The 16,427-nt window shown below is 37.3% G+C and overlaps 1 protein-coding gene across 6 annotated transcripts in view; it reads right to left on the bottom strand.

Annotated features, from left to right (window-relative positions):
* BCAT1 (branched chain amino acid transaminase 1) overlaps positions 1 to 16,427 on the bottom strand; it is a 101,314-nt gene that overhangs the window by 47,939 nt on the left and 36,948 nt on the right. For all 6 annotated transcript variants that reach the window (XM_045830147.1, XM_045830144.1, XM_045830148.1 and 3 more), the window contains 2 exons: positions 10,892 to 11,092; positions 421 to 531 (listed from right to left, as the gene is read on the bottom strand). In XM_045830147.1, the coding sequence (XP_045686103.1) occupies positions 421 to 531; positions 10,892 to 11,092 (312 nt within the window). The remainder of the gene's footprint in view (positions 1 to 420; positions 532 to 10,891; positions 11,093 to 16,427) is intronic.

The following is a 16,427-nucleotide window of genomic DNA, read 5'->3' as shown; positions in this document are numbered from 1 at the left end:
TAAAAATAAAACTTGGGTAAAATGTCAAGATTATAATTAAATAACTGTTCACTTGCTAGTGTCTAAAGCAATTAGGCAAAATATCCCCAAAATACCTGTGTTGCACACCATGTTTTCCATTTTCAGTGTTACAATTTCACACAGTCTTTAAATTGTATCTATTTTAGTTTGAAGCATGTTTTTATTTCTTATCCTTCTATCTCCTACATACACATTAATTCCCCACAGACATTTAAAGAAATAGATCGTGGAATTTCCATTGGTATTGGTTCCTTCTTCATATGTTTTCCTCACTAATTACAAAGTAAGACAGACATAACTCCAGTGTTCAAAGTATTCTGGAATGATTTCTTTGGTGGTAGACTCACAGTGAACCATCACATCAAGAGAAACACAAAAGAAATCCCTGAATTTACGTACCGGCAGAGTTGCTCTCAGAGCAGATCGGTGCATTCTATCCATGTTGAGGTTTGGCCGAAAGAGTCGAATTTTATTATCTACTCCTCGAAATGCCTTCAGTCCTTCAAATAACTGAAGATAAAAGAGAGAGAAACCTCATAAGTTAAATAAAAACAATCCTTGCATTCTAAAGAATGACCTGTCTCTGGGCGCTCACCTCCTTCACCCTGTAAAGCTGTTGACACAGACCTCAACCAGAGGTCCCTGAATCTAGAAACACAAACTGTTGACAGGCTGGTTACAATCACTGGGATAGAACTAAGTCACTGTATCACCAAAACCTGGTGAGGAATCAGTTATCCCGTGCTTAGGCAGAGCTATACTGCTAACCAATACATTTATGGGGACTGGAAGGAAAACATCCCCAGCTACATAAGGCAAACCAACTGCCTGCACAGCAGAGGTGGAGACCAAAGGCCCCAGCGGGGTACCTCAAAATACCCATGGATCTTTTCATCTAACGTGGCTCGCTCAAACTCTAGATAGTAGATAATGTAGATGTAACCAGAGTCGCTTCTGTCCCCAGAATTGTGGAAACCGAGCAGGTCAAAAGATTGTACTATGTCAAGGCTTTGTCGCCTTTCTCAAAACGCCATCCCAGTGAAACCACTGCACAAAGGTGTGAAAAGACCAAGAAGTAAGTATGTTCTCACAAATACAGAGAAAAAAGAAAAATCCCTGATTTTAGTGGGAAATTTTAACACAAGGTTCTCTAGGTTATCAATAGAACAAACAGGCTAAAGATATGACAGATCTGAAAAAAGAACAGCAAACTAACGTACCGGACAAACAACACCCAGTCTACACCACCTGCGGAACACATGTTTTCTTCATGTTTTCCACTGGAAGATAAGCCAGAAATCAATACCAGAAATATAGCTAGAAACTGTTTACATTTTGGAAAAGAAGAAACCTATTACAAAATAAAGCATGAGTCGAAGAAGAAATGTAATGGAAATGAGAAAATGATAATTGAATGATAATGAAAAGTAGGCCCATTTCAAGGCTTATAGCCTTAAAACTTACACGAGGAAGCAGAAAAATATAAATCATGTAGTACAATTAAAAAGCACAAAATTCAATGTTACAGGAGCAAGTATATGAGTAATTTATTAAATATAATCAGAGTAAATCTTCGGTTAACAAAGAAGGTTGTCTAGAGAGACACTCATAGATGGAGCGCAGACCGACAGCTCTCCATGGAGGAGAGGGCTTGGTGGGCTTGGTCAGGGCATGGAAGACTGAGCAAAAAGGAAAAAAAGAATAAAATTTGACATAGACAACAGTGTGGTAATTGGCAGGGGAGGAAGGGTGTCAGAGGTAGGAGAGGGTTTGGGGGGATAAAAGGTGATGAAATGAGACTTGACTTGAGGTGGTGAACACACAATACAGTGTACAGATGCTGTACTATAGAGCTGTACACCTGAAACGTATCACTTTGTTAAGCAGTGCCACACCAATAAATTCAATAAAAAGGAAAAGAAAGAAATTCATAGCCATTGCAACGTGCTAATTTCTATTCAGTTCACCCTTTCTCATGGATTTACAATTTAAGTTTACTGATAAAACACAGTAAGTTTCTTCATATATAAATAATAAAAACTAAACCACATTTCTAAGGATTAGAAAAGGTTAAGGTTGTCAGATTGGACTTAGTTCATAATATCTGAAACAAAAAGATACAAAAAGCAATATATCATAGAAATATTTGGTTAGCCAAAAATCTTGTTTAGTTTTTAGTTTTTAGTTTAGTTTCATAAGATGGCTCTAGTAGTGCTTAGTTGTTTTTAACTTCATTTGAAATAATTTTGTAAGATTGTATTGTGACGACTGTCATATCAGTGAGTATTAAAAAAACATCAAAATTGGTGAGTTTTTGTGTAGCCATTTCAATATTGAAGATGGAAGAAAATAAGCAACTTTTTGGTATATTCTGCTTTATTATTTTGAGAAAGGTAAAATTGCAACTGAAACTCAAAAAAAAAAAAAGATGTGTGCACTGTACGGAGAAGGTGCTGTGACTGATCAAACGTGTCAAAAGTGGTTTGTGAAGTTTCGTGCTGGAGATTTCTTGCTAGATGATGCTTCATGATAGGGTAGACCAGTTGAAGTTGATATCGATCAAATGAACACAGTAATTGAGAACAATCAACATTATACCATATAGGAGAAAGCCAACATAATAAAAATATACAAATCAAAAAAGTTATTGATGAAAATGAAAAACATGTCTTTTTTTTTTAAGGAAAAAACTAAAGGGACTTTTCAGCCAATCCAATGCTTTCTAATATAGAGCTGGTGGGCGCAAGTAGTAGATAAAAAGTTCTTGATATTTAATGTACAGCATGATAATTATAAATAATACTGCACTATAAACTTCAAAGTCACTAAGAAGCTAGATATTAATTGTTCCCGCCACAACAAAGAAATTATACTTATGTGACATAATAGAGAAATTAGCTAAGGTACAGTGGCAGTCATACTGTAATATGTAAATATATCAAATCAACACAATGTATACCTTAAACTTATAGAATGTTATGTGTCAATTATATCTCAAAAGAAGTTGGTAGGGTTGTATTACTAAGTACAAAATAAAATACATAACATTTCATTATTGCACAACTTTAAAATTGTATGTATTTGATGTAGATTCAAATATATGTAGACATTATATGATGATATTGAATAATATACATGCAGAATATACAAAAGACCTACGCAGTATGACTAATCTGAATTTATCCCTGGAATAGAGTTTAGTTTAACATTAGAAAATTAATGAAATTCATTATATTATGTTTATGAGAAAAAAACTATATGATCTCATTAGATGTAGTTCATGAATATGATAAAATTAAACATTCATTTATTATTTAAAAATTTTTTAAAGATTTTATTTATTTACTTTTTAGATAGGGAAAGGGAGGGAGAAAAAGAGGGAGAGAAATATCCATGTGTGGTTGCCTCTCACTTGCCCTGTACTGGGAACCTGGCCTGCAACCCAGGCATGTGCCCTGACTGGGAATTGAACCAGTGACCCTTTGGTTTACAGGCCAGCACTCAATCCAATGAGCCACACCAGCCAGGGCTCATTTATGATTTTTTAAATGTTTGTTAGATAATTAAGAATAAAGGGAGCTTCCTTACATGACAAAGGATACATAAAATAAATGCAGGAAACATTAAACTTAATAGTAAAATTTAAAGCTTACATTTTCAGACTGGGAATATCATAAATTGTCTGCTGTGACCACTTTAATTCACTATTCTACAGCCAGTATAATAAGGCCAGAATAGTAAAATAAAATGCATTTGGTTTAAAGAAGAGAAAATAAAAGTGTCATCGATCATGAAACATAGAGAAGATTAAATATCTGGAAAATAAAAAAAGAAACTGACACAATCTCTTGAAATTATTTGTTTAGGCAAGGTAGCCAGCTGCAAAATTATACTCCTATGTAACACCAGCAGTTCAAACACAATACCATTTATGATAAAATTAAAAAGAATACTAAGGTGGGAAAAATCTAACAAAAGAGTGAAAGACTCATAAGAAAAACATAAAAGTATGCCAAGTCATTAAAGATCTAGCTAATTGTGCAAAGCAATCTCATGCTTGTGGACAGAAGACTTTAATGTGATAAAGATGCCAATTCTTCTCAAATTGATTTATATATTCAATGCTATTCAAATGAGAACCATGTCAGAGCATTTTATTTTATTTTAACAAACTAAATTATGAAAGTGGATTGACTTGATAAATTGAATCCAAAAGTTATGTAGAAAAGCAAATGACCAAGAATATCTAAGGCACTACTGAAGAGCTAAGTAAAAAGACTTGTTCTATGATCTGGAGGTTAAGAAGGCACGGTGTTTGTGCAGGTAAACAAGTGAAACACTGAAACAGAACAGAGGACCAGACAGACAAGACAATGGAACATAAATGAGGACCCAGAAGCAGACCCATGCACATAGGACAGCAGTGCAATGACACGTCAGAGGGAAGAGAACAGTGTTTTTAAATGGTGCTAGGATGATTTGGTATAAGAAAGAAGAAAGAAGGAAAGGAAAAAGGGAAAGGAAAGGATAGATCCTACTTCATACTTCATATAAAAATTAACCTAGGATTAAAGACCTAGCTGTGAAAGACACAACCAATAATGTAGGGGGATATCTTCATAATCTAGGGGTAGGAGAAAAATTTTTAAACAAGAAACAAAAGTATCAAACATAAAGCAAAGATTGATTAATTCAATTTTTAAAAACTTAAGTGTATCTCTCATCATCAAAAATTACATAGAGAGTTAAGAGTATAGAAGAGGATATTTGAAACACATATAACTGACAAAGGACCCATATCCAAAATATATGAAATACTTCTAAAAATCAAAAAGAAAGACAACACAATAAAAAAAGTTAGTTAAAGATTCAAACAAGCAGCCCCTTCAAGTAAAAAGTTATCCAAGTGACCAATAAACATATGAGGAGCCATGTGGAAATTAATATCACAATAAGATGCCATTACATTCAATTGGCTAAAATTTTTAAACCTGACTATGCTAAGAAGTGACAAGGTAGCAAACAATAGAAATATTTATTCAAGGCTAGTGATTATAAAAATTGGTGAAACCACTATGGAACATAGCTTGCCTATGCTTGTAAAGTTGAAAATACATTCTGTGACCCGTAGCATCACTCCTATGTCTATCCTTCAACAGCACTTCTCAAATTTTGTGGTGTCAGGATACCTTAAAAATTATATTCATAAAAATTATGAAGTTTCCAAAGAGCTTTTGCTTGTGAGGTCTTTCTATCAATATTTACCATATTAGAAATGAGAAATGTATTTATTTATAATTCTAAAATCATGACATGTTAACATATTTTTAATGAAAAAATACCTCTATTTTCCAAAAGAATTAGAGTGAGGTATGGCACTGTTTCCAATGCTCACGAATCTTTCATGTTTGGCTTAACAGAAGACAACTGCATTCTGATACCTGCTTCTGCATTCAATCTCTTGCAATACGCTGTTTTGCTTGAAGCACATGCACAATAGAAAACCCAATCTCACACAGACATGGAGGTGAGACAGGGAAAGGTATTTCTGAGAGCCTTTTCAGGGAATTATGGGTAGTCTTCTCTGACAGCCCTCCTAAATTTGCCCAGTGGTGTGGTTCCTTAAAGGTCAGTTGTAATAGAATCTGAAACCATATCAATGAAGTGTTTGCCCTATGTTAACTTATTAAAATCCAGTGGTCTATCTGCCAGGTCTCAGAACCGGTAGGAAATATATATATTAACAGATTTATTTGAAGAAATTGGCCGACGCAATTGTGGAGTCTGACTAAGTGAGTCCAAACTCTGTAGGCTGGGCAGTCAGGGAGAGAAGATCGCAAGCAGGCAGGCTGGTCCCCCGGTGTGAGCTGCAGCTCATCCACACGGGGCCCAGGAAGGGCAGCAGAGGAAAAGGGGCGCACGCAGGTCTCACTGCTATGCAGGATCTCTTCCCTCATGAAGTGCTAAGGTCAGGCACACCCAGAACAATCTCCCTTTTGATTAACTTTCAATCAAACAATTGAAGACTTAAATGACATCTGACAAATTTCTTCACAAGAGCACCTAGACTGGTGTTTGACTGAGTAACCAGAAGGTGTGGGTAGGCAACGAAATGGCCACTGCTTTCTGCAGTCATATAACGCTCACAAGAGGATGTTTTGTAGTCTGTTCTATTTTTTTAATCTTCCCCCAAAAATATGTTTATTGATTTTACAGAGAGAGTAGGGGAGGGTGGAAAGAAAGAGAAAGAGAGAGAAAAAGAGAGAGAGAGAGGGAGAGAGACATCGATATGAGAGAGAAACATTAGAAACATTGATCAGTTGCCTCCCTTAAGCTCCTTGACCAGGGGTCAAACCCGCAATACTTGGGTGTCTGGGACGACACTCCAACCAATTGAGTCACTGGGCTAGGGCTATAAAAACAAACAAAAAAAAAAAAGGAAAAGAAAAAGAAAGGAAGAAAGGCAGCTAGTTCAGCTCACAATGCAAAGCAATCTCACAGTTGCTTTTCCTTGAGACAACCACAGTACTTCAGTATGCAAAAGTGCTTTATGCAATGTTACTATTTTGTCACCCAGAATGTTAAAATGACAGTTCCTGAAGAGTCCAGATTTAATAAAACTAATCATTGTTACTGCTTCACCAAGAATATACTTAAGAAAAAGTTATACCGTTTTTATACTGTGACACATGGTAATAAAGAATATGACTCCCTAGCAAAGGGTGGATGCCAGAGTTGTACCTAGTACAAATGTCAACACACTGTGAAAAAATAGTATCTCAATATTATTATGAAGAATTTTAACCTTGCAATCTCTTGAAAGGGGAGCATAGGGGTCTGTGGAACACACTACGAGAACTGCCAACTTGGAGAAATTCATAAACAAGTACACCAGCATACTATGTAGAAGAATGTTCACAGAAGGAAACCACACAAATGTCCACCGACAGAGAATGAATACACTCACATAATGGAATACTACTGCCACGAGGAACATGTGATGCGGTGGTACCTACCACCCTCAGATCAAGGCATCCAGGGCCTCTGCCCTGAGCCCTACACTTTAGATCGCCTCTCACCCCCAACCTCCTTCCAGCTGTGCCTGTCACCTTAAAGCAAGTAGTCAGCTGGACCCTGAGTTTCTTTTCTAGACCAGACTCCCAAGTACCTGGTTCTTTAGAATCCCAGCCCAATGGCCCTAGTCCCATTTTCAGGGATTGAATGAGCCATCCTAGGTTCACCCCAAGAATAGACAACACCACTGGTGTGCCCACACATAAGTCCAAGGGAATGCAAAGGGTCTATGGTGGTCTGGGCATCCACGCGTGTATGTGTGAGGCCCTTTGTGATACAGTATGGAGCAAGGGCAGGAAGAGCTAGAGTGGGTGGATCATGGGGTCTCTCTGCACTTTCGCCCCAGGCCCCACAGATGTTAGGTTCGGTCCTGCAGAGACAGATCTTATGCAATATTGACCTTAATAGGCTCACACACACAATACAATTCCATTTACAAGAAGTTCAAAATAAGGCAAAACTAAAGTATTAGAAATACATATACTCCAAAATGAAAAGCAGGAAAAAAGTTATCACAAACGGATAATGTTTGCCAGAAGACACAGGATGTATGATGTGAAAGGGGCACATGAAGGCTTCAGTGGTCTATTTCTTTCCCTGGATGAGCATTCATTTATAAGTATTCATTAAATAGTACATGCATTGTTCACTTTAACAAATTATACTTTATTTCACTAAATATTTATTTCAACCAGAAAAAGAAGGTCCTGTTGTCATCTTATTTTCTTCTATCCATATTCTCTGTTCACAGTTCACAGTTCTCTCTTTCACTATTAAAAATCTTCACCTATTTATCTATTAAATAATATTTTCAGAATTAAAAACCACATGTGGTTGTAGGTATCAAAATAAAATGGATTCTAAAATCAATAGGGCTGATGAGTGGAAGAGAAAGATGTTCAAAAAATTACTTACCTACTTATTTTCGAATTAAAAAATACAACTATTACTGAACTTAAAAACCATACTGGCATTCAATAACATGTGTCAGTATAAAGAACAGTCCTACCTATGCAAAAGCCTGAAACATGAATGTTTCAAACACAGTATTTGAGGAGAAAACCTTTGAAATAAAGTATTTGCCTAACTTTCTTAGCAGGTGTTAAAAAAGAAAAGAATTCTGAGAACAAGATCATGATGAGTTTGTTTACCATCCTATCCGAGCACTTTGCACAGTCCCAGTGCATAGCGGGCACTCAGCATCCACTCAGTGAGTGAACAGGGAATGGTGTGAATATGACTCTGGAGAAAATTCAGGGGTCCTGAGGTTCTCTGGAAATGGCAATCACTCTTCCTAAATTCCTAATACTGTCTTAATATCTGACCTGTTAAACCTAAGTGCCCAAGTGACAAAGAGGTAACCAAATGCATCACTGTCTCCCCATTTTTCACTGATACATGCCATGGACAATAGTTTCCAAAAATAGCCACACAATTTGTCAAGGCCTTCGTGATCTTCTATAACTATGACATCCCTCATCAAGAGGGGAAGTGGATATATTCTATCATTTTGAATTTGGGCAGGCGTTTGTGACAACATAGTACGGCTGAAGCAATGCTGTGATTTTGAGGCTAGGTCATGAAAAGCATAGAGCTTCTATCAGGGTTGAGTTGCTTGTGACACACAGCTTTGGAGCTCAAGTCACAACGTCTAGCTATTCTAAGGATGCCACGCCGGAGAGACCACAGGGACAAAAAGTGATGCCAAAAGTGATGCAGCTTTCTAGCCACAACCTCTTTGAGGTTCACCAGACATGTGAGTCAGGAAGCTTTTGAGCCAACTCCAATCCCAGCCACTATCTGAAAGCAACCACATAAGAGAGAACAAGCAAGAACAACCAGCAGTCCTGGTCAACCCCCAGAATCATGAATTGCTGTTTCAAGCCATTAATTTGTTACATTACAATAGATAACTGATGTAATAACACACAACCCAGTTCTTAATGCAAAGCAGTCCCTGTGCTTATATTATGCAAGGAACACTAGTAATGCAGATTTCAGATTTATTTAACAACAGCTAACAGCAAACAGCAATTGAAGATTTTGAAAAAACTACCCTAGTCACAAAAATCTAGATTGACAAAACTAATCAACTCACTTAAACAGATTTTTCCAGTGAGTTTTTAAAACCAATAGCCATCAAAATCTTTTTTGACTTTCAAAAATGACATTAATACTTTCTCATTTACTTCCCGTAAGGCAGTAGTTCTCAAAATGCAGTTCCAGGAGCACTAGCATGACACGGGACAACTTGTTAGAAACCAGAACCTCTGAGGGTGGAGCTGGGATTCCGATGAAAGCTGTTTGAGAATCACTGTCCTCGGCCTCGCCAGATTACAACTTTCAAGTTCATGAGCATTTTATTTCATTTACTCTCCATGGTCCATACGACATAGGTGAGGGCAGCTATCATGCTTATTTTATAATGAATGAAGCTTAGACTAAATAATAAAGAACTCATCCCACTTGCTACATTTAAGACACAAAGATGGGAATGAAAGTCTAAATTCAACATTTAGTGGGCACATGGGGACAGCGAATATGTTTCCAATTATTTGAATTTATAATTTTGAACACAACAACTGAAGAGGCCTTTTTGTAATATCAGTGTACACAGTCAGGGGTAACATCACAGACGGTAGGAGCTTGGCATTTGAACCCTGACTCCTCTTCTCTTAATGCTGTGTACTTTTGAGCAGGAAAGTTAACTTTTCTGAATCTGCTTTGAAAATAGGTGATAACAATGCTTCAAGGGTTAATAATAATAGCTAATAACTAATAGCTAATAATAGCTAATAACTGGACATTCATTATGCACCAGGTACAGCTCTCTATGCTTACATGAGTCACCATACCTTACTCTTATAATAACACTGTGAGGTAGGTATTATCACCACCTCAATATCATAGGTAAAGAAACTGGAAGTACACAGTGATTAAATGTTTCCCAAGTCATAGTGCTCCCTATGGAGCAACAGAGACAGAATTCAAGCCTAGAAGGTCTGAATCCAGAGCCATAGGTTTTCTCAGTTAGAATAATAAAGCATCCACCCAGTACAGGGCACATATCAGGAATTCAATAAAAAAAGTAACATTATCATTATTGTTATAAATACTTACCATTACCATCTTTTAGTCCCTGAATAGGTAGACTGTTGTTTATTTCCAGCATCCCAATATTCTGGGAAAGATGTCCATCTTTACAATTTGTAAACATTACAAATAAGTAAAATAAAATCAGAGTTAAGGGAACAAAGACTTGTGCATCTAAGTGTGAATCCTGAGGAGGACCAGAGAAACATCTCTAAATATTTAATATTTTATACTTATACTTATTCCACTCATGCCTGAAGGATGACATCTAATTACATGTCCCTTAACATGTATAACTATACATTATTACTTATCATAAAAACAAGCAGTTAGCACGAAAATCTAACCATAACATTGTGCTCAATGGCTTCTCCTCAATTATTAGAAAATCCAGGAAGATAGGTGACCTACTACATATTGAAAGTACAGGCTTTTTGATTACTAATTTTCTTACCAACTATCCTTCCCATTTGCTGTAAATGATTTCTTATTGACATTATAGAAAACTCAAGATTATCTAAAAAATTAGTTCTTAAGACTTACCAATAATGAGACTATAGGAAAAATTTTAAAGACTCATCACTTCCTTGGGTAAATATGGTCAGGACCATGCTGCCCAAAAGCAATGGTAGCAAGGGGAGGTACTTGATGTCTGCAGCGAAGAACAACCATGTGTCACCAGCCTTCACTGCTTTGCACTTACCTCCACTGCATAGTGCAAAGCCGACGAGCCAGGATGCAAGGACAGGTTTTGAAAAGGCTTGATATGTGGTTTCTCCCATCCAAACTCTGAGGACCACTCGATTGTCAACATGTGATCCGTGAAAACGGTTCCAAAAACCACATTATTTGGGTCTGGTTTCTCCTTTAAAGTGGTGGCTGGTGTGATTATTAGATCTTTAGCCTGGGGAAGAGAAATCAGCACCATTAAAGAAAAGCAACTGAACATCTACTGGCTACAGATAAAGAGAGTTAAAAAAAAAACCCATAAAATTTAAGTCGCTGGCCATTAACAATTGAAATCACTTGACTCTGCTATCCCCAAAACTTCTTTACCTTATCATTGGAATGGTGAACCTTCTGACCACCTTCACCCATTTCCCTACCCCCTACACCTCCACTTGACTTGCAAATGTTGGCAACCAGCTCAGAAATTTAACATTATATGAGCCAGACAAATCATGCCTGCATTCAGAATTTAGCCTGCTATTTGGAATCTCAGCAATGTACACTGCCTAGTAAGTATCAGAACCAAAATTCAGTGATATTTAGAAACAGGGACAAAAATAGCAGATGGGGTAAAATGAATCAGAAAAGGGAACACATCTCCTCTTTGTTACCATTATAGGTCCCATGTTGAGCACTTGGCAAAGAAGAAAGGAGTGTCTTCTATAATAAATGCAGCAACACCAGCAATAACTTGTTAAAATAAAATGAATGCCATTAAGAACTGAACACCTTGGGGATGGTTATACTTCAACCCCCCCAAAAAAAAACAAATTCTTGGATAAGCCTTAAACCTCCCAGGGAAGCTGCAGAAGCAATGAACAGAGTGAAGCAACTGTTTTCCTGCTTGAACACAGAGAAGTCGAGAATGAACACCAACATATTAATCCTCTGTTCTGTGCCAAGGAAACAATGAACAAAGGGAGCTCGTACTGAGAGAAAGATAAATAGAGCAATAGGAAATAACCTCATGCAGCAGCATTTCACCAGCACTGCACGGAGCCAGCTTGCCCCTTACAAATGACCAACCACATGAGCATTCAAATCACAATCTCATCACTAACTTTTTCATAGTTCTAGGAAGCTGACAAAAATCATAGGTGAAAGAAGTTTTTGGCCAATTATACAATATTAACCAAGCACAGGTTCAACCTGTTAAGAAGTTATAAGGAAGGTCAAACTCCACTTCTTTTAACACACAAAAGTATATATCCACCATCTCTATCCCCAAAATCAAACACAGAATTTCACTTTATATCATCAGCTTTTATTATTTTCAAATGACCTAACTACTTCTGATTAATAATTTGCTGTCTTACAGCTGCCTTATCATTTGGCATGTTATGAATGATAATCTGTTTTAATTTTAGAATAATATTCAGGCTTAAATGTATTTAAAAACAACCAGAAAGCTCATTACAAATCTAAAATGGAACACAATATTTCCTTTAAAACTTGGTCCCTATTTCTGACATTCATATTCCTTTCTACTTCTTTACTCCTTAACCCTTAATTTATTGAACAAGAAGAGTAAGCCTGTTTATTATTTTACTGAAATTTTTAACTGTAAAGAAGGGAAGAAAAATGAAAAATATAAAATGGGCAACTACTACTGTGGCTACCACGTTCCTTCCCACTTCCTAGAGATGGCCTCCATTAACAAATTCATTATTTATTGTCCAGTATTTTCTTTGCATTGTTGTTCCTTTCAAGGTCACTTATCATTCTTCCATTCTCACAACCCTTGGTATCCTACACTACTCACCGAACTGAGCCACTTGTCCTTTCAGGTATTTCTTTAGTAAGTCTGATTCCCTCAGTAGCAAATACCCTGTGTTTCTCTCCTGTTCAAAGTCCATGAATGTCTGCAGATTCAAGTCCAAATATTTTAGCCCCACTAACCCCCTTTTTCAATTGTATCTCTCCCTAATGTGCTGCCTAAGTCTTTTACTTATTATTTATCAATGCATTCAGCCACAAGTAAATCAAAACCTAACAGGGAGTTGGTTTTCTCACATTAACGAGTCTGCAGGAGCCAGGCCTGGTTATACTCTGGATTGTCAATGTTCTCTGATTTTCCTGGCATTCTCCTCAGGGTCAAAAAAGGCTGCTGTAGTGGTAGCTTCAGTTTTAATGACCTGACCACAGTCTAAAGAAAAAGTGGAGAGTCCCTAGCCAGAGGATTCAGTTAATTGGAGCATCATTCCCATATAACAAAAAGCTACAAGTTCATTTCCAGTCAGACCGTATACAGGACGCAACCAACAGATGTTTTTCTCCCTCTTATGCCCTTTCTCTCTCTAAAATTAATAAACATAGCCTCAGGTAAGGAAAAAAAAAAGAAAAGAAAATTAGAGAGGACAATACCAGACATATTTGTTCCCTTTAGCCACAAAGTAAAACTTTACCCAAATTTCCTTTATGCTTTATTGGTTAGAACTGTGTTAGATGGACCTCTCTAACTGCAGGGAAGGTGAGGAATGCAAGGTTGTCCCCCAGGGTTGGTCAGTGAACTGTAATAAGGAACAAGAAGAGCTGTATTGGGAAGACATTAGCCCAGTGCTAGAAAACAGTGCCTGTCCTTAAGAATTCTTGTTCATATACCTTTGTGTAACATGGAAGGAAAAACAGACTAAAACTTGACTACAGAAATCTTCCCCCTGCCATACACACACACACACACACACACACTGTTTTCCTCTCTGCCATTTCCTCCACTTGTAGCACTGGGCATGAGATGCCTCCCATTTATCCAAACTCTTTTCTTTCTTCTTCCAGCAGTGAGTGTGGAAACTGTAGCACCCCATCTGGCTCAGTAACCTATTCTAGTATCCTCAGCTTTCAAACTGCCCTGCACTACCTTTCCGTACTCCTCATGCAGCCCCTCCACATAGGCGGCTCACCCTCCAAGAAGCTTGGTTTGGTTCCACCAAATCCTTTTAATTGATGTGAACAACTGGGAAATGGAAGTCTCGCTTCCTTATTGCACTGGGCTAACTCTCATTTAACACAGCAACTATTATATGTATCATTTGTGTTTGATTAATTCAGTTCTAAATTTCACAGAACTTGGCTTCATCTTCATGGTTAGATATTGACATAATAGACTGCTACCGTTTTTATTTTTTAGAAAATTGTACTTACTATGTTTCATAAAAGACCTTTTGATTGTTGTTTTTACAAACCCTGAAAGACCCAACATTAAGAATGGTCACGACCTGGTATATAATTTTTACTTTTCTAAACACTCTCCGTAAAATTCTTGTGGACTACCCATATAAGCTAAGGCCCAGAGATCAACTTAATCAATGGCAAAGCAGATACATTGAATAAGGTGTTTTTATGCTCAATTTGGTGTTCTTGTAATAAGAACTTGCTAATACCAGTTAACTTTCTAGAAACTGAATATAAATTATTATATTACCAGGTACTAGTTCTATTTTAGTAAACCACTACATTCTGCTGTAAGGCATGCAATTTCTTAATGATGTGAATAGCAACCCTCCAACTCTCTGATCTGTGTGTAAGGGCTGCCCCAATGCCACTTTTTCAGAGTAATGCGCTATTTGGTGGCTTTGGAATTGCACCAAGAACTCCGGTTGTCCTTTCTTTGAGAAAATTCCTCTCATTCTGAAAACTAAAAATAATAGCTGTTAACCTGAGTTCAAAGAGAAATTACCTAACAATAATAAATTTAAACAATTTTAGATGTTATATTGTTAAAGTTGAAGGAAGCAGAAAAGTAAACAATATTAACTAACAGTGTGTGATTGGTTTTGTGTAGGTACGAAATGCAGTTCTAAGGTAAAAATCATTGGCATAAAAGAAACAAATTTTATAAACAACTTTAATGAGTGTTCTTTAAAAGAACAATTCCTTTTTCTACATTCCCTTTCCAAGTATGGATAAAAAAGTAACTACTTGTAAAATCTCCTGCATAATTGTCTCCTTCCAATGCACCATATTCCCCAATGACTTCAAGTCAGAATGTTTCATGCCATTGGCTTGCTTGTGGGAGAATTTGGAAGGCCACTATGACTGGATTGTGAAATGACCAGAAATATTGACAAAAACAGGGCATATTAAAAAACAACAATTCCCTAACTCAAAACACATGCTTGGGTAATCTTTTGCTCTGAAATAGGGAAGCCGGTAGCAGGCTAGCACAACCTGGTTGAGAGCACCAGAGGACTGCCTCAGCTGACATTTGGGCAAGAGCTTCTGCTCCGCACTTCATGTTGCATCTGCCCGTCTCTGCAGAGGCCTCAACGCAAACTTTCAAAGACTATCTCTGCATTACTACTGTATCAGAAATGGCAGAATTTTGTTCTACAATAAGTGCTTTCTTTTTTTAACTCTATTTGAGAGGGTTAAGTGCTCTGTTATTGTCTTTTAGAGACAAAGCTAATAAGGAGGTAAGAAGAGGAGAATTTCGATTTGGAGAGCCACATTCTGTGGAGATCTATAAAGCAGGGGGAATTGGAAGAAATAGACAGCTGACCTTTTCGAAGCAAAGAAGACTCTGGAGTCCACAAAGAGATCCCATAGGATTCCTCGGTAATAAGGCATCTCATTGCTAGACCTTGTTGGAACACTGCACTCTCACTGTAAAATGACTGCCTCAAAATGGGAGAGGGAATGCAATATGAAAACTATCCACTAGAGCCCCGAGAGGCAATTTAAAAGTTATACATGGGGTAAATCAAGAAAGAGGTTAAAAAATGGGTCAAAAGCAAAGATGGTCCTTTAAAATGCACCACTTTCTCTCAAAATTATCAATTTCATTTTTCTCTTGCTTCATCACATATGCACTATGAATACAACCACATTTTGATAGGTAAATTCATGAGTATAAATGTCAATATGCCTCCCTCAACTAAAATCCAATAAATAGAAGTCTAAATTAACAAATAAAGACATTACTTACTCTGTGAATTCTTTACTTTGAGTAAAGAATTTACTCAGTAAAATAGTTACTCTGTAAAGAACTACTCAGAGTAAAATAGTTACTCTGTGTATGAAAGGATAAAGAATGTACTCCCCCTTCGGGGAAGCACAGTTGTGCCTTTCCCTCCCCCTCTTCTCCCCTCTCAGGCGTGCATCTCCCAAACTCTAAAGGACCCAGGAGTCCTGCAGCCAGGGGAGCAGCGGGCGGCAGCACCTTGTCCTGAGCTAACCCCCTGAACCTATCTCCAAGGCCCCTTTTCCCTTACTTCTCACTGAGCTGACAGCAGCCCTGCCTGGGCTCTCTTCTGCTGCTGCTTCCACCCTAAGCCCTTGTTTCACTGTCCCCAGCTTTAATAAATGTACTGTCTGAAAAAAAGTATAAAGACCTTTTGGGAAAATTTTTATTCATCTATATACCCTTTGAGTAATCTATTTACTGTAATAGATGACCCTTAGAGATTATCAAGTAAGAGTCCCTTTTATCTCATTATTTCAAGGACCCATATCTCAAAATCTCAGGCCCCAAAAATGTGTTAGCATTTAGTCTCAATAGAGAAAGCAGATTG

This window comes from Phyllostomus hastatus, unplaced genomic scaffold (genome assembly GCF_019186645.2).
Source record: "Phyllostomus hastatus isolate PE091 unplaced genomic scaffold, TTU_PhHast_1.1 phas_scaffold_93, whole genome shotgun sequence".
NCBI classification, from domain to species: domain Eukaryota; kingdom Metazoa; phylum Chordata; class Mammalia; order Chiroptera; family Phyllostomidae; genus Phyllostomus; species Phyllostomus hastatus.
Note: the sequence above shows the minus strand (reverse complement) of the source record. Positions and strands in the feature narration are given on the sequence as shown.